At 36.6% G+C, this 18,321-nt stretch overlaps 2 protein-coding genes across 3 annotated transcripts; both read right to left on the reverse strand.

Moving 5' to 3' along the window:
* Positions 1-922: 922 nt before the first annotated feature.
* On the reverse strand, positions 923-11,439 carry mgarpa (mitochondria localized glutamic acid rich protein a). Of its 2 annotated transcripts, XM_062999935.1 has the most exons (5): positions 11,341-11,439; positions 10,239-10,309; positions 5,245-5,345; positions 5,056-5,161; positions 923-1,500 (listed from the first exon to the last, which is right to left on the reverse strand). In XM_062999935.1, exons 1-5 carry the CDS (start codon positions 11,397-11,399, stop codon positions 1,112-1,114), a joined length of 726 nt encoding a protein of 241 aa, XP_062856005.1. In that variant the 5' UTR covers positions 11,400-11,439; the 3' UTR covers positions 923-1,111. The 2 variants fall into 2 exon arrangements, with proteins under 2 accessions (XP_062856005.1, XP_062856006.1); XM_062999936.1 differs by lacking the exon at positions 11,341-11,439 and having other exon boundaries at positions 10,239-10,418.
* A 1,585-nt stretch (positions 11,440-13,024) lies between these two features.
* On the reverse strand, positions 13,025-16,798 carry ndufc1 (NADH:ubiquinone oxidoreductase subunit C1). The gene is made up of 4 exons (XM_062999937.1): positions 16,696-16,798; positions 14,464-14,567; positions 14,291-14,363; positions 13,025-13,109 (listed from the first exon to the last, which is right to left on the reverse strand). Exons 1-3 carry the CDS (start codon positions 16,739-16,741, stop codon positions 14,304-14,306), a joined length of 210 nt encoding a protein of 69 aa, XP_062856007.1. The 5' UTR covers positions 16,742-16,798; the 3' UTR covers positions 13,025-13,109; positions 14,291-14,303.
* Between the last annotated feature and the right edge of the window lie 1,523 nt (positions 16,799-18,321).

Consider the following 18,321-nt stretch of genomic DNA (forward strand, 5'->3'; position numbering starts at 1 on the left):
TAGCTCTTTCCAAGGCACAGCTGTTGACCACAAACTCTTGTGATACGGCATTGTAAACTACATGCGCCAATTACATTTCATATATCATTGGTACTTACTAATTAAAAACATTAATAATGCAGTTCTGTAGGTTTGTATACTAAGCAGTTATGAGCTACACTTGATTCCACTGGCTCATTTAGTTGGTCTTGGACTTTAAACTTCTAATTAGTGGAATTAGGTGAAGCTTTTGCATGGTTGGTAGTAAAACCTACAACCATTGTGGCTCTTTGTGGATACGAGTGAGTAGAACTGGGTGAGATCAGAGTCAGGGTAAGAACTAATTTCAGATTGACTGGGTCCCAGGAATTGTAAGCATTGTTTAATGCTGTTACAAAGCAATTCCTGGAATGGATGCAAGACGTGTTGGTAATTGGTCCAATGTGAGATTTAAGCTGTTGCATGTCAACAAATCCAGCAGGAGCAGAAGCCTACAGAAAAATCCACTTACACTATGCTGTACCACTAGCACAATCTGGATGTCATTGTTACTTTATTAGGAAAAATCAAGCCAACTAAGTCGATTCATACACACACTAAGCTCAATACTTACTCTTACAATCTTATACTGTTTTTGTTTTCTAAATCTAATGCAATATTCCTATTATCCACAGGACTGATAATTTATAGTTGTGTAGGCTGAAGGCTGCTGGTTTGTAACAGGTGGTGCCTAGTAGATCAAAAACTCAATTGTGCAGCAAAACCAACTATAAGCTACAACATCTATCAGCAATATGTCAACTGGTTCTCAATCTAGCTAACTGAAGATGTGTGTATATAAAGGGATGATCAGGATACAATTTGTATACAAGATGCATTAAACAATCAAATATAAATAGACTCTTTATCAGAAACTAAAAATAACCACATACCACAACCACAATAATTTCTAATCATAAAATATAATTTAATAATGCACTACTCTGCTTTTACACATCTCTTCGTTGTAATAAATTATTGCATGGTACTTTAGTGGAATCTAGTGCGTGTTGAGTTATTATCTTTTGAGGGTAATGCACTTTTTACCATATAGTTTGCATGTGTGCATGGGTATGTGCCCCCCTAATGCCCTTTATGCCTCAGTCTCAGCTGAGTCTGTAGCTGCCTCCTGTTGTGAGCTTGCTGCCGTACCGTTGCTCTCTGCATCTGCTTCCTCGACAGCAGGTAGCACAGTGGTTTCCAGCTTTTTTGCTGCTGCCTCAACCTCTTCTGCAATCTTCTCCACCTCATGAGCTACCGCTGCCACCTCTTGTGCTGTCATCTCGACAACACTGGCCACCTCAGCGACCGTTTCCGCCGTCTCGACAACTACCTCTGCAACCTTCTCCACAACTGAGCCAGCCTCCGTTTTTACCTCAGCAGCCAGTACAACAGGCTCTGCATCATCTACGACAACCTCAGATACAGTCTCAACTACTGTCTCAGCTGTTTCCTCAGCAGCCTCTTCTGCTTCTTCAGCACCTTGGATACAGAGGATAAACACAAAGGTTTTGGTGCATCCATCATAAATACATCTTATTTGTTTCTTTTATATAATAGATTTGGCTTCTAAACACACTGAAAGTTTAAATACAGTGGTAAATAACATGTTATGACAGTCCTGAGATTCAAATGATTTCTGCAGCTGTTCTTTTTCTTCAAAGAAATAATTTAAAACAAGTATTTAATTACAACTATTATTATTAATTGTTCTAATTAAATTATTAATGATTATTTTATAATTATAAATAAATAATAATTTAAATATCATTTTATAATTATAAATAATTATTTAATTATTTCACTTTCACAATTATTTAATTAGAACTATTAATATTAACTGTTCTAATATATAATAATAAATAATTAATTATTTTACTTTCACAATTATTTCATTTTACTTTTCACAATTTCACAATTATTTAAAGTTATTTAATAATTTTACATGACAAAATCATAAGCTAAATTAATTCTTTGATTATATAAAAATGTCTATAATATGATTATCATTGACTACAGCTTTTGATTTTTCTGTGCTCATACAAATAGGTCTAATCTGAACACACCTATTAGACTAAACCACTAGTATTACACTGGGAAAGTGTAAGAAGCTATGTACACACATCTTAGAAAGTGGATTATAGATTTTCAAAAGTCAGTACAACAGACAACTGTCCAAATACAAAGTACATGGAACAGTCAGGGCTCTGTGCAGGCCACTAGAGGTTCTTTAAACCAAGCTGTTCATGTCTTTATCCACCTTGCTTTGTGCACAGGGGTACAGTCATTCTGGAACAGGAAAGGACCTTCCCCAATCTGTTTTCTGCCAATGTGAACATTACAATTCTGTTATCATTACAATTTACAAATATATTCACTAACTATTTACAGTGGCTTTAGAAAATAATCTATAAATAATAATAAAAAATAACATTTCAAAATATTTGTCTTAAAGTTTAAAATCAAAACCAATTTAAAAACGTTGATGTTGAGGGTTATACTGTATAAAATACAGCTAAAGAGTTTGATTAATGTATGTTGTAATGTGGCAAAACTTAAAGATTATTAAAGTGTACAATAATTATAATTAGACAATAGATAATAAACTTTATGTTTTGACCTGCATACAGATTTCTCATGCGGCTTCACTCTCCACTCATTACAGTTGACATGCAAGAACAGACAGCATGCAGAAATAAGCAGAGCAGAACAAGTAGGAAAAACTAGGGAAAGATAGGTAGGGAGAAAAGAAATAGTAGGATGAACCTTACCATGTTCAAAGCCAGAGACACAGAGACAGAGACAACAGAGGGTTTTGATAAGCAAGTTTAATAATTCTATGAGAAAAACATACTTTTACACAGCTTCCCACAATCAACTTAAAAGCAGGGCTTATCAAGCATGAACTCACAAGTCCTTGATTAGTACAAGTCCTTGATTAGTACACAGTTTTGTGAGAGAAGAGCTCAACACTTTGGAAAGAGGGATTACAGGACAGAACACAGGATTCAATGTTAGAAGCAGTGGTGCAGCAGAAGGAAGTGACAGATCCAAGAATCAAGGACTAAAAGTGCAGAGTCTCAACCCCAAGTTAGTTAAGCGTCTGAAAAAAAGAGTTAGAAGAGAGAAACAGAAGCTGTTAGAATAAATGTAAAACCCTCATTCGCTAATAGTGGGCTATTAGTGGGCTAGCGTAATTTACCACTGTGCCACCCAGGCACCCTATTGGTGTTCTCGTTGCCCAATAATGATACCGCTTTTAAGTGCAACTTTAGTTGCACATTACATCACACTGTTTTATTATGGTCAATTTTAAACTTTTAAGTGTGCCAAGCAAGCTATGAATTTAAATTTGTCAATGTTAGTGATAAAAAAGTAGAGGTTGTTAAAATATATATTCTGTTACAAATGTTTATACACTCACCAAGAACTTTATTGGGTACATAAATTAATTGATTATTTTGAGCTACATCTACCCTACAGATACAATTTATGGGTATAGATTTACTGACAATAGTCTAATAATAATAATAATTTTTATTTAAATAGTACCTTTCATACAACAGTAGTTCAAATCAAATAAAAAGAAATGAAGTAAGACATGGTATTAAAAGATGGAATGTAAAAGTGACCGAGCTGTAATGTAGAAAAACTGGATTGCAGTTAACTGGATTGATCTCTAGACCCAAAGTAAGTGTCCTTATCAGAGGTCTGTAGACACCTGGCCAGCCAATAGCACAGCTAAGATTTAAACCCGGTTCCCAGTGGTGGTGGGCTAGTCTAACAGACTGCTGTACCACTCAAGCGCATAATCGCTGGTATGTTTATTATTTATCTGGGTTTTTGGATCCAAAATTTTGCACACATAATTGCATTTATTTTAATGGAATTTGCAGTGATATGCAATTTCACAATGCTTACTTAATTAAATAATTTACAATCATCTTAAATTATTCAATACAAATATAGCAACATGGTTTGGTGGTACCTGTATATCGTGTTTTTGGGAGGTGAAAAAAATCTGGTGTACCCATCACACATCAATAATCCATATATTCTTTGTGTAACGGTCCAAAAACTCTATACGGGATCCACAGATGGAAAAAACACCACTAACCTGGTTTATTACTGACCTTTTTTTCTCCACCAATATAGAATGGTATATGAAAAGTGCAATGAGCTTTGATAATGTGCTTACAAGACCTTGCAGCTGTCCTTGCAGGGCTCCCAAAATAGCACATAACTTTGTGAATATGGTGTGCTGTATTTAGTAAAAATCCCACTACAACCTAACTAGTCAGGGGGCTATAAAAAAATTATGACCCTTGGAAAGAAAATGTGACCCTTTAATTACTGTCCCATAAAGTTATTGCATAAGCAAACATATCACTATAAACAAAATGGACCCTGGGTTGATTCTAGCCTTTGGTCACTGTAAGAAGTCTGATTTGTTTCATGACAGGAACAGTAGTTACCCATTACACAAGATTCATCAGTTCACAAGATTATATCAAACACAGTCATGGACAATTTACTATGTCCATTTCACCTCACTTGCTTGTCTTTGGACTGTGGAAGGAAACAGGAGCACCTGGAGGAAACCCACGCAGACATGGGGAGAACATACAAACTCCACACAGAAAGGACCCAGACCGCCCCACCTGGGGATCAAAGTAAGAAGTCTGATTTGTTCTTCCTTTGTCCAGATGGGTTTCCTCCTACCTCCGACCTATAATATCATAAGGTAAACTGTAAATGAGAAAGTGTGTTGCCTTGCAATGTATTGGCAGCCTAGTGCGTACTCCCACCTTGGAATTCTTATAGCTTTTATTAAATAGCTTAAGTGAGCTTTCTGGGTTTTTTGTATAGCAAAATCTTGTATGTAATTTGCAATAGTTAGAGATTTTCCTAAAACATGCATTGTTTAAGTATATAAAATGCGAGTCCTTTTGCTTTTGTGGGTTAGTCTTTTGGAATGGTTTCTTGCACTACTGAAAAAACAGTATAGTATTTAGGAGGAACATGCAGCAAACTTACTCTTCGGTGGCCATGGTTTGGGTTTCCACTCAACCTTTGGTCTTGCTGCAATCTCTGAGACACGGTCAGAATAACGAGCACTGTCTCTGGTTATTGTTCTATAAGTCTGCAAATGAAACAGCAAATTATGTAAATCAAGTGAGGGCTTTTAAAAGCTTAAAGCAAAAATAATGACACAGAAAAACTCACATATGCTACAGAACCAGCAAAGGCTCCACCACACAGCAATACATAGACTAAGTTTTCTCCGGAGCCGCCTGGAACTGATGACATGAGCCTCCGAGGAACAACTGTGGTAGAAAATCATAAATTAAATGTGGTTAAAAAGTGGTTCTCCTGTACTGACTAATATACAGTGTATCACAAAAGTGAGTACACCCCTCACATTTCTGCAAATATTTCATTATATCTTTTCATGGGACAACACTATAGACATGAAACTTGGATATAACTTAGAGTAGTCAGTGTACAACTTGTATAGCAGTGTAGATTTACTGTCTTCTGAAAATAACTCAACACACAGCCATTAATGTCTAAATAGCTGGCAACATAAGTGAGTACACCCCACAGTGAACATGTCCAAATTGTGCCCAAATGTGTCGTTGTCCCTCCCTGGTGTCATGTGTCAAGGTCCCAGGTGTAAATGGGGAGCAGGGCTGTTAAATTTGGTGTTTTGGGTACAATTCTCTCATACTGGCCACTGGATATTCAACATGGCACCTCATGGCAAAGAACTCTCTGAGGATGTGAGAAATAGAATTCTTGCTCTCCACAAAGATGGCCTAGGCTATAAGAAGATTGCTAACACCCTGAAACTGAGCTACAGCATGGTGGCCAAGGTCATACAGCGGTTTTCCAGGACAGGTTCCACTCGGAACAGGCTTCGCCAGGGTCGACCAAAGAAGTTGAGTCCACGTGTTCGGCGTCATATCCAGAGGTTGGCTTAAAAAATAGACACATGAGTGCTGCCAGCATTGCTGCAGAGGTTGAAGACGTGGGAGGTCAGCCTGTCAGTGCTCAGACCATACGCCGCACACTGCATCAACTCGGTCTGCATGGTCGTCATCCCAGAAGGAAGCTGACGCACAAGAAAGCCCGCAAACAGTTTGCTGAAGACAAGCAGTCCAAGAACATGGATTACTGGAATGCCCTGTGGTCTGACGAGACCAAGATAAACTTGTTTGGCTCAGATGGTGTCCAGCATGTGTGGCGGCGCCCTGGTGAGAAGTACCAAGACAACCGTATCTTGCCTACAGTCAAGCATGGTGGTGGTAGCATCATGGTCTTGGGCTGCATGAGTGTTGCTGGCACTGGGGAGCTGCAGTTCATTGAGGGAAACATGAATTCCAACATGTACTGTGACATTCTGAAACAGAGCATGATCCCCCCCCTTCGAAAACTGGGCCTCATGGCAGTTTTCCAACAGGATAACGACCCCAAACACAACCTCCAAGATGACAACTGCCTTGCTGAGGAAGCTGAAGGTAAAGGTGATGGACTAAACCCAATTGAGCACCTGTGGCGCATCCTCAAGTGGAAGGTGGAGGAGTTCAAGGTGTCTAACATCCACCAGCTCCGTGATGTCATCATGGAGGAGTGGAAGAGGATTCCAGTAGCAACCTGTGCAGCTCTGGTGAATTCCATGCCCAGGAGGGTTAAGGCAGTGCTGGATAATAATGGTGGTCACACAAAATATTGACACTTTGGGCACAATTTGGACATGTTCACTGTGGGGTGTACTCACTTATGTTGCCAGCCATTTAGACATTAATGGCTGTGTGTTGAGTTATTTTCAGAAGACAGTAAATCTACACTGCTATACAAGTTGTACACTGACTACTCTAAGTTATATCCAAGTTTCATGTCTATAGTGTTGTCCCATGAAAAGATATAATGAAATATTTGCAGAAATGTGAGGGGTGTACTCACTTTTGTGATACACTGTAGATCAGTGTGGCTTAGCCTTACACTGTCTCTGGTCATTATGGAAAACAAATATGGTGATGTAAATAGTAACTTTTTTCAATTGCGTCTGTTATTTCACATTTGTCGTAATGAGCTTAGTGCAATATGGCTCTGTGTAAGAAACCCAGCACTGGGAGATGATAAGAAGTGGGTGCAGATCGGACACATGTCGGAGGGGGCGTGTAGCAATCCTACTCTTCTTGATCAGATCAGGGGCTGTACAAGTGATAGCAGATTCACTATTGGGAATTGGAAATGATTCGATAAATAAAATCCAGAGAAAAATGTTTCCCTAGTAAACACTTCCTTATTTCAGTACAAGAAGAGTTTTTTTTTTTTAGATGAAAAAGATTACATTTGATAAGTAGACTAATAAATATAAGGCTGCTTTTCATTGAAGTACTTTGTAAAGAGGTCAGTCTTTAGTAGTTTTTGATGACAGTTATAGGACTTAACAAGAGTGTTTAATTAAATTTTTTCTTAAAGAAAATTAAATGTGGTTTTAAAAATAGATTCACATTGTACAAAACATTTTGTAACTAATTCATATTTTTAAAGTGGTGAAAGGAGTAATTCACCTCAGAGGTCAAAACTAGCCTGCAGTGACATTACCTTGAGCTAAAAGTGTAGGTCATGCAAAACCGGACTAGTTAAAAAATTATTAGGGCAGACAAACATGCCTACCAGCAGGACAGGTGCTGACAATCTTTGGCATTGCCTAGTAAACCTGCTTTCACTGTATTGAATTTGTACATAATATTCCCAAAAGTTGATAAAGGCTAAGACTTAAAGATAACACAATAAACATAACAGTAGTCTTTTAAGGGTGCTCGGGTGATGCAGCTATATATAAGATAACACTTTATACAACCCCAGCCCACTACCACTGGGATCCAGGGTTCGAAACCCCAGTGGTGCTATCGGCCAGCTGGGCGTCTACACGCAGACAAAATGGCTATGGCTATGTCGGAGATGGGATGGCTGAGGCCACACAATCGATAGTCATTTTGTCCAGGGCGTGTTACATTACTGCATTGCGACAAGCAATTTGGGGGGAACCACACCCACCGCAACCCTGACCAGGATGAATTGGTGATAAACGTGAAAATGAAATAGATACTCTTTTGACAGCAAAAGTATCTATTTTAAATTACAAAATAAAGTGTAAACCATGTTCTAGATGCTCTATTCCTTTTTAAACTTTCTGATGCTGGTAACCCTGTCATTCACAAACCCCTGCAATTAATAGGCATTACGCAGGAGTGTTATTTATGCCAGCTAATATTTCAATGGGTCAATGGGTACTACAAAATGTACTTAATAATATGGACTCTGTAGGTATAATACCAGCCATTCGTGGGTGCTGCCAAACTAAGTACAATATAGTTAAAATCTGGTTTTATTTCTTTATTACTTATTTATTATTATAGATAACTATAAGTATAATGAAGATTACGTGGTTTAGCAAAATTGCCACAGTGAAGTGCTGTGTATCAGATTATTATTCATAGGAGTGCTCAGACCCTTTAAGAATCTAACCAATTGAACTGACATTTAATCTCTGTCTTTTTTATCTTTACAAATATCTATAATCTGGACCAACCCAAGAAGATGTGTACCTAGTCTTAGTCCTGTTTACAAAGTTTTCTATTCTATTCTATTCTATTCTATTTAGCTGTGTTGCTACAATTTATATTGCAAGTCCTATATCAAAGTTCTATTTGAACTAGGATGTTGTATGTTTGTAAAGTTATACAGTAGACTAACAGTTACAGGTAAAGTCTAACACTGAACAATAAGATACACTTACAAGGATGTATTTCATAGCAGTCTTGGGATTTCAATGATTTCAACAACTACTATGCTTTCTTCCCTAACTTGGCAAATACTGTTTTATGTACTTTGTACTTACAGACAATTCTTTGATAACACTGGGACCTACAGATACGACCTCAGGTGACATTCCTGACTTGTAAATGACCTACTAAGGTCTACTAAGCTTCAAAGATTTTCCCTTGTGCTGCTTTTTGCTCAGTCTAAAGTCAAACTAGCCCTAATTATAGGGGCATAAATAAGTCCTCTGTTGTTAATCAGAATTATTGGTCATGTCACAAGGTAAAATTACATTAAATAACTTTCTATACTACTAAAAAGTAATCTGCAATCACAAGTTCATGTGTGTATGTTTTTGACCCAACCGATTTTGTCATAATTTTGGACAACACTGAATAAACTTTATTAAAGTTTATTTCACAAAAAAAGTGTGTTTCAAATATTCAGTCACAGAAAAAACTCAGTAATTAACAAACATATTTCTGAAAAAGTATATTTTGACTTCAGCTGTATAGGGTACTTTTGTTTGTTAGCAACACGAGCAATGTAGCTTTATTTGAAAAAAGCAGCAAACTTTGGACACCGAACTGTCGTGAGCCTGACTGATTACAATCGCGGCAAGGGCAACATTCTGCACTGTTCTTTTAATATATAAATTTTTATATATAAAAAGAACAACTTATTTCCCAAAAGAAATACTGTACAACGTTATTAATATAAATGATGTGGATGTTATTTTAAAAGAAGGCACATGGAACGCTGTATGAACACTTTATACTGGTGAATGTGAGTGAATCCACGTTTCCACACACGTGAGCATACTTCCCACCCCCTCCGAAACCAATAAAGGTCACGAATAAGATACTCCACGAACAAAGTGGTTATAAATACAAATTTATATACATATATGTTCATACACAGTTACACAAGTAGTTATTTACATTCATAATGACATTTAATTTTAAAATGCAAGGATACGTTTGTACAGCAGCAGTAAATTTAGTCTGGATTAAATACATTTGCCGGGTCTCTAGATTGTATACTGTATAGGATTTAAACATTATGTGCACAACTCGAACTAAATTGAACACAACTACAAATAACAGCCAGTTTGAAAGACTTGGAATGTAGCATTAATCTTTCGTACAAACATGTTCTAAACCAGCTCTCTGACCTTCAAACCCCATTTACCTTGCAAAGCATGACACATAACCGCATAACGTACGAGACATGAAATCTACACTAAAACAACTTCAATATTGTTCTACTACTAACTATGTGTTCATTCAAATAAGTGTCATTTAGTTTAATGTAACGATCGCCTTTAAGGAGCAAGCAGCTTTACTTCAAGTCTTCTGATGTGCTAAAATGCTGGTATTACTTACCATCTCTGTGCAGGACTGCTCGGTGTGTAATGCAGGGACGTGTCAGGGGAGAGAACCTCTGCAAGGCTGCTCTGCACAGATACATGGCTTATGGTTAATGAAACAGAAGTGGAGCAGGAATAGAGGAGGAATGCAGGAGAGTACAGAGCTGCAGATCAGTGCTGAACAGTGAGAGGTAAAGGGGGGGTGTGCGCACGCACCGCGGGGGAAGAGGATTACACGTAACACTGCTGTCGGAAGTAGTATTCACCTGACTGGTGTAAATGAAGTATTATAAAACGGATAGTTCCGGTCCTAAAATCTGATTGGCTGAGCCGCGTTCGAAGCCGATAAACGCACACCTAGGACCACCTCACATCATTCCATATTAATACGCCACTGAATCGAAAAAGTTAATGTTATTTTCGCCCTCATAATGCCTAGCAACACTGTTAATCGAACTATTTTGCGTCGCGGAAAAATGCTCTATTGTAAGTTAATACACGATAAATACATTTATGAATTAAACGTTGTATTTATTATATTTTTTGTTGACCGCGGTTTTATAAAAGCAATAAGCCACTCGAGACCATGCATTACTGTTATGATTTTAGCACGGGGAAAGAAGTTTTAGGCGCTCCGCTTCGCGTCGTGCCAAAAACTTCATCCCCGTGCTAAAATCACAGTAATGCACGGCCTCTCGTGGCTTATTGCTTTAGTTAAACGCATACACACACTTTATTTTAAATATTTTCTTTTTTACTCTGAGCTAAAGTTTTTTAAAGCTATCATAATGGAAAAACTAAGATGTTTTCAACTGGTGAAATTTATTTTAATAAAAGCTCAGTTTAAAATGTATTTCGCTTTCTTACTATGTTCCAATGTAGCTGCTAACATGTAGCTAGCAGTGTTTTTTTCTTTTTTCTTTAAAGAAACAGTATGAAGTAAACATAACAGTACACCTAATATATATGAACATATTACCAAAAATATGCTTTAACATCAAAACAACAATAACCAGTATACGTTCAACAAAAATATAAAAAATACAAATATCAAAGAAAAAACAAATCATTTAAGAAATCTTGTTCCGATATCTTGGCTCGGTGGGTAGCACCGTCACCTCACAGTAAGAAGGTCCTGGGTTCGATCCCCCGGGGCCTTTCTGTGCGGAGTTTGCATGTTCTCCCCGTGTCTGTGTGTGTGTGTGTGGGTTCCCTCCCACAGTCCATGCAGTCAGGTTAATTGGAGACACTTAATTGCCCTATAGATGAATGGGTGTGTCTGGTCCAGGGTGTTACTGTGTGCCTTTGAAAAGCTGGGATAGGCTCCAGCACCCACCCACCCCTGCCCCTAATTGGATAAGCGGTTAAGAAAGTGAGTGAGTGTTCCAACACCACAACATATAATATAAAAGAGACAATAAAATAAAACTCTTATTATAAATGTGTTATCTTTATCTAATTATTATTTATCTAAGAAATAAAAATATGGCAATTTTTTTTAGCATTTTTGGTTTCATGAATATAATACTTAGCTAGTAATATAATTACGATACGCAAGGAGAAATGTGATGGACCTCTATCTGTAGTCCTGTAGAGTAAATTGTGGACTGTCAGAGAGGAATCACAACTCTAGGGCAATGTAGCAGCATGATGGTTGTCTTTTTTTATTCTTACTTTTTAATTTTAATAACAGTACATTCATCCTGGTCAGGTTCACAGTTAGAAAAGGGTATTGGTATTCAAACTAAGGATCTCAGCGGTGGTGAGCTAGCATAACACTCTGTCTGCTGCGCCACTCAAGTGCCGGATGATGGAAAACGAACAGATCAAATATTTGTCCATTTTCAAAGACCCAATATAGTCTATAGGTAGTTTAAAATTGATTTATATGACATCACAAGAAATCTCTATCCCATGCCATGTGATTTTCTCAATTAAAGAAAAGTAAAATAATCTCATTACTGTGTATGGTGTACTTTCAACACATTAATTTGGCATTTTTTTTGTTTCCCAAGGTTATAATGGTGAACATTTTAAAAATCCTCTATAAATATTTAATCAGATTTAGGAGATTTGCTTTCAACTTTCTTACCCCTCCAAAAACAGAATTTTGTAGGATTTTGTTTGGGGTAGTTGTCATGTTTACATTTTTGGACTATAAAATGATATTGTCCTTTTACTTGTCCCAATACATTGATTCATTTTTATTTATTCTACAGTGCTGTGTTATTGGCCAGAGGGTAGTGTTCTTCCTGCTGTTTCTTCCCACTGGCTTCTCTCTCACCTTCCTTGTCATAAGTTATAATACATGTGGTGAAATCTTTAGTTACACACCAGTACAGAGAGCTTGTGGCCCTTTAACCTTTCACTTGCAAATTATTAAAGCTACTGTACTAGCAGGCACGCTTGAGGTGTTTGCTCTAACTCAGGGTTTTTCGATTCAAGTGTTTGAATTACAAATTTTGTGTAAACTCAGGTACAGGAAATTCATTACTAGCATCAAACAGGGTTGGGGTGTTAAAGTAATATAGTGATAATTACTATATCCCAGTAATTACCTTTGTTTTTACAAAAAGTATTTAGATTACAGTGACAGCATTGTCTGTGTGTATGGCTTTTTACCAAACCCATAAATACTTACTTTCAATTTTAATCTTACTTGTCCAAACCAAACAAATCAGGTCTTTAAACAAAGGAAAAACCTTCCAAATCATTAAACCAGTTGCTGTTAAGATACACATGCAAATAACAATTTGCTCAGGAATTTAATAACATCAGGAACAAACCCATATAGAAGGAATATTTCATCCATAAACATTTTATTATACATTATTGTATGATCACACAAACATCTATCAAGGTAGGAACATGAAGATAGAAATGTACCCTGTGAAGAGAAAACAAAAATACATTAAATAACACTACAAGGCATGTTAATAAAACATAGATTTTACTCAATACACAATTTATAACTGATAAGTGGTAGAAACGACCATGCGCCTTTCAGTGAAAATGCAATAAATAAATATTGTACATCTATCATCTGTATCATTCTTTTTTTTCAGCTGCAAAGTTGGGACAATATATCTTCCTTTATACTGTATAATTAATTTATTACACCTGTTAGCAATTGTTGTGGCTAAAACAGATGAATTCAAACAATTAGAAAGGGTGTCCCAATACTTTTGTTCATGCATTGTATGTTTCAGTAAAATCAAAATATATGCCTCTATGTTACCTTCACACATATGCAAGTCTCACATGCCATGGGCATAACAGATGGTGGCTTGAGCACCTTTCATTAATAAATCTAAATGGTCCTCTTTGTCGTTGGAACAGAGAACTTGACATCCACTTTTCCTGAAACCAAGCGGAAATGTGGACTGATCTAAGCATAGCACTCTGTTAAATCTTCAGGTTTGCTGTCAGAACTATTACTAATAGCCACAGCTGACATGCAGAATGTTTTTACTTGGCTAGTGTGGAGAAGCAATAACCTATAAAATGGACTCTTTGGTAACTTAATTTTAAAGAAAAGTAAAGGTTGGAATTTGGGCAGATTAATTGTAATTGACAGATTACTGTGTGGTTCCACATGTACAATTGAACCACACAATGACAGCCTTTAAAAAGGTTCTGATGTGTCATCCAGGTACTAGTCACATATTTTGTTAGATTTGTTCCCAGTGCACAAACACACACTATATAATCAAAAGTTTGTTCAGGTGGTGCAGCGGTTTAATGTGCTAGCACAACAATGCAGCGTTTAAAACTCAGGGGGTCTTTTGGTGATCCAGCTCTACTTTATCAGATCGAGGCATTCACAAACGGTAATTGTAAATGACTAGAATGGGAGATAAAGGGGTAAAATCCAGGAATAAGTATGTGGATACTCCTCCTAAGTAGGTGTTTGAATCACACCCGTTGCTTTAAACATTGGGGCAACAGTTTAGAGAAGGTGCCTAAAGGTGCCATAAAGAAGACATACTTTTGCCCATGTGGTGTTTGTAATGTAATCTGAGACAAAAGCTTTTAATGATGTTATAAACGCTAATGACAATTTCTTACGTGTTGCAATGTGTTACTCTAGTCCATTTCTTGCTTTGTATTCCTGCAGGTCAGTACTGCGCTGTTTGAAGAGCTACAAGTAAAGAAACACAGACAGTTGTGGTCACTGAGCAAATTTAACTAACCAAACTGATCATGTAATCATTTTGTCACAAATAACATAGCAGTATTACCAGTCCCCACAGTAGAGCTGTGGTTCCTAATGTTAGACCCACTCGAAGCATATTTGGTTTGGATGAATCTGGTTTGCTTGCTGTAAAAGCATTTCTGCTAATGACTTAAAAGAAAGTAGAAGCAATTTACAAACAGAAAACAAACAAGTTGACAGTCATAATGCACACCTGAAATGCTGTAAAGAACTATTCGACCCCTATTATTGCCTGTCACACAATTATTTCAGATTTGTAATCAAAAATGTCAACCCGAACAACCACAATTTGTAAATGGTTGTTTTATGTATTAAAGTAAAATGTTATCCAACACATATTGGACCTGTAAGAAGAAGTAATTGCCTCCTTATTTACTTAATCCACCAATAACCCAGAATTGAATTTAATCTAAACATCACCTAAACTGAACCTTTCTAGCATTGTAAGTTGATTCCAGGGCAACACACCTAGTCACAATCAAAGAAGATTGTTCCAAAGCTAAGGCGTTGGGATGCCAGTACACAACAGTAAGAGCTATTGCCTACAAATAGACAAAACTTTAAACTGTGATGAATATTTCCAGAAGTGGCTGGGCTACAAAAATTCCTTCAAAGGCAGACGACTAATTCGGTAAATTACAAAAGAACCCATAGGAACATCTAAAGCTCCTTTTCCACTACGTTATTCAACAGTACAATACAGTTTGGCAGGCGGGCTTGTTACAAATAGTGGAAAGCAGCTTTTCTTGTTTTTTTAAGCAGAAGCTCTTATCCAAAGACACTAACAATTATGACCATATGCAATCCAAGCAACTGAGGGTTAAATGTCTTGCTTAAGGAGTTTGAACCAGCGACCTTTTGATTACTAGTCCAGTAACTTAACAACTACCACTGCCCAAGAATAAACTAGGAGTGGATGTGTGCAGGATGACAAATTGTCATTTAATTTATTTAGTATATGTGTATTTTCTTCTTTACCTGCGTTATCATATCGTAACGCTTTTTCGATGTACATTTCTACTGCACTTACACACACAGTAACAGCACAACAACTAAACTAAATTTAAATACGACTCTTCTCCAGTTGTAGTCTAGATCATTTGATGTGATTTATGACAAAACCACGTTTACAAGATTACACGTAAATGTATTAGGGAACTTTAAACATGTGCACTGTGTTGCTTCTGTCAGTCTTAGACAATCTGCTAAGTGAGACTACATTTACATTTTCAGCATTTAGCAGACGCTTTTATCCAAAGCGACTTACACAATGAGCAATTGAGGGTTAAGGGCCTTGCTCAGGGACCCAACAGTGGCAACTTGGTGGTGGCGGGGCTTGAACCGGCAACCTTCTGTTTACTAGTCCAGTACCTTAACCACTGAGCTATCACCGGCCTAAATACTGAACATCGTGGTCCGTTGTGTACTAGTTTTTATTATTATTTATTAGGATTTAAATGGCATGTTTTACACTTTGGTTACATGCATGACAGAACAGGTAGTTACTCTCTCATGGACAATTTTGTATCTCCAATTCACCTCACTCACACGTCTTTGGACTGTGGGAGGAAACTGGAGCTGCTGGAGGAAACACATGGGGAGAACATGCTAACTCCACACAGAAAAAGACCCAGACCCACCTGGGGATCGAACCCAGGAACTTCTTGCTGTGAGGCCATTAGTGGCAGTAGCAGCTCAGTGCTATGGGCCAGCTCTGGGCTGACAATCGGCCGGCCTGTCTGAATGGATGATAGCCAAAGCCCCGTGATGGATTTGCAATTTATCCAGCATATTCCTGCCTTACGCACAGCGTTTCTTGGTGGAACCGGGCCCGCTGCGACTGTGACCAGATTACATCTGATCTGAATAATGCTAGTACACTACCAAAACCCCTCACCACGTTATTATTTAGACATTCTACGTAGTATGTTAGTAAAGTTTGGAACACTGCGACAGCTATAACATAAATATATATAAAAAAAACGACCTAAACTACACATCGTAACAATGGAAGAGATTAAATATATAACGTTAACTTTTATATAACGTTAATATTTATTTACAGATTAAAAAACATGAACAAAAATAGTAAGACTTATGCACAACTTGTCCGGCTAACGCTATCTAGGCTAATACAGAATAAACAAGGTCAGCCATTTAGACCTAGAATAAAAAAATATAAATAGGCATTGCTAACACTATAGATTATAATAATTTATGTAATAGACCTAAACTCTATTAAAAATCTAATACTTACTTCTACTGAGTGTTACAGTCCGTAATAACGAGCGACCCAGAGGCATTTTGATACTGATTTACTGTAAAGGACACACTGCTCGATTCGATTGGTGTGTGATTCACCTTGCCTGAAAATAACTACAACCAGAATCGGGTAATCGAATACAGAAATCTTACACCGATCAGAAAACCATTTGTTTTTGCAAGTATAAAATTTATGTCTAATGTGGAATTATGCAATAAAGAAAAGTTTTTATTCATACAACGATGATAATGTACATGAAAATTAAAACAGCTTTGCAAACTCATAATTTACTATTAATAACATTTTGAAGTTCCCAAATCTGCACTCTTAGGCTGCTTTTTCTCAATGCACTACAGAATTCAATGCACTATAATTATGACTTCAAGCTTTCAGCTGGTGATGTATTTAATAGATGCTGCATTTATATTAAGATCTTTCATGATACAAAGTAAGCCCACACTATATGACCAAAAGTATGCAGGCCATTGAAGTTCCTCGACATCATACTTATCAAACCATCTGTAAGATCTCTGTATTTTTGGCCAGAATATGACAGAAACAATTGGTCAAAAAAACTTTTACAATGTTTTTGATCATAAATTTATTGTGAATAGAATATTCATACTGTGGATAGAATAAGAAACATCAATTAAAAGATTATTAATTTGCAGTTTTAGAAATGTGTTTAGAAAAGTCAAAAATGAACACAGTTTTTCATAAATAGAAAGTGTATGGAACAGTAGTCAATTTACCAAGGTCAGGAAGAAAACCAAAACTATCAACTTATGCCAAAGGAAGGTTTGGTTGATCATAATCCTCTTTCAAAGTAGATATTACACAAAGAAAACCCCAATAAACACAAAATACATTTTGTAAAACATGTATTTAAGTAAAAAAAATTATATGACACCTATATAATTGTGTGAAAAAGAAATTGCCCCTTAACTTAATTGTTTGCTTTAACAGTGAACAGGTCTCTTTTTGCAGAAGTTTCCACAAAAGATTAAGCTAACTACAGACAGGCAAAAAATTAAAACATTGAATTAATAGTGGAGAAACATTGCCAATGCTGTCACAGGCATTTTGCTGGCATGGTTTGGCTTCACTTTTCTCCTTGGTGGGAAGATTACTGTTAGTAGCAATGACATTTTCGAACATTTGATATTTTATTAAAGGTTAATTAATGACAAAAAGTGTATAATGGTTTGATAACCCACTGTCAACATATTCTTAACATGTGGCATGATTTTTGTTTGAAGGAAGCCAAAGGTTCCAATAAAGTATGATGATGTGTTTTGTAAATAAGCACGCAATATAATAAAACTTATTAAGCCATTTAATAAAAAAAGTTTAAAAACTGCTGAATTTGGAACAGACACTTCATTTTTTTACATTGCAATGACCCCCTACATTATTATTATTATTATTTATTATTGCACCTGCACTTTACCATCACCCCGGACTACACACTGGACTGTTATAATTATTTTTTATCATTTGCACCTCCAGTTTACACAACCGTCATACATATGTATAGTTATAGTTATTTTTCACCATCCTTACATATAGTTACAGTTGTATAGTTATTATATTATAGTTATATTATATATTATATATTAT

The sequence above is a fragment of the Trichomycterus rosablanca genome, chromosome 8, assembly GCF_030014385.1.
Source record: "Trichomycterus rosablanca isolate fTriRos1 chromosome 8, fTriRos1.hap1, whole genome shotgun sequence".
NCBI classification, from domain to species: Eukaryota; Metazoa; Chordata; class Actinopteri; order Siluriformes; family Trichomycteridae; genus Trichomycterus; species Trichomycterus rosablanca.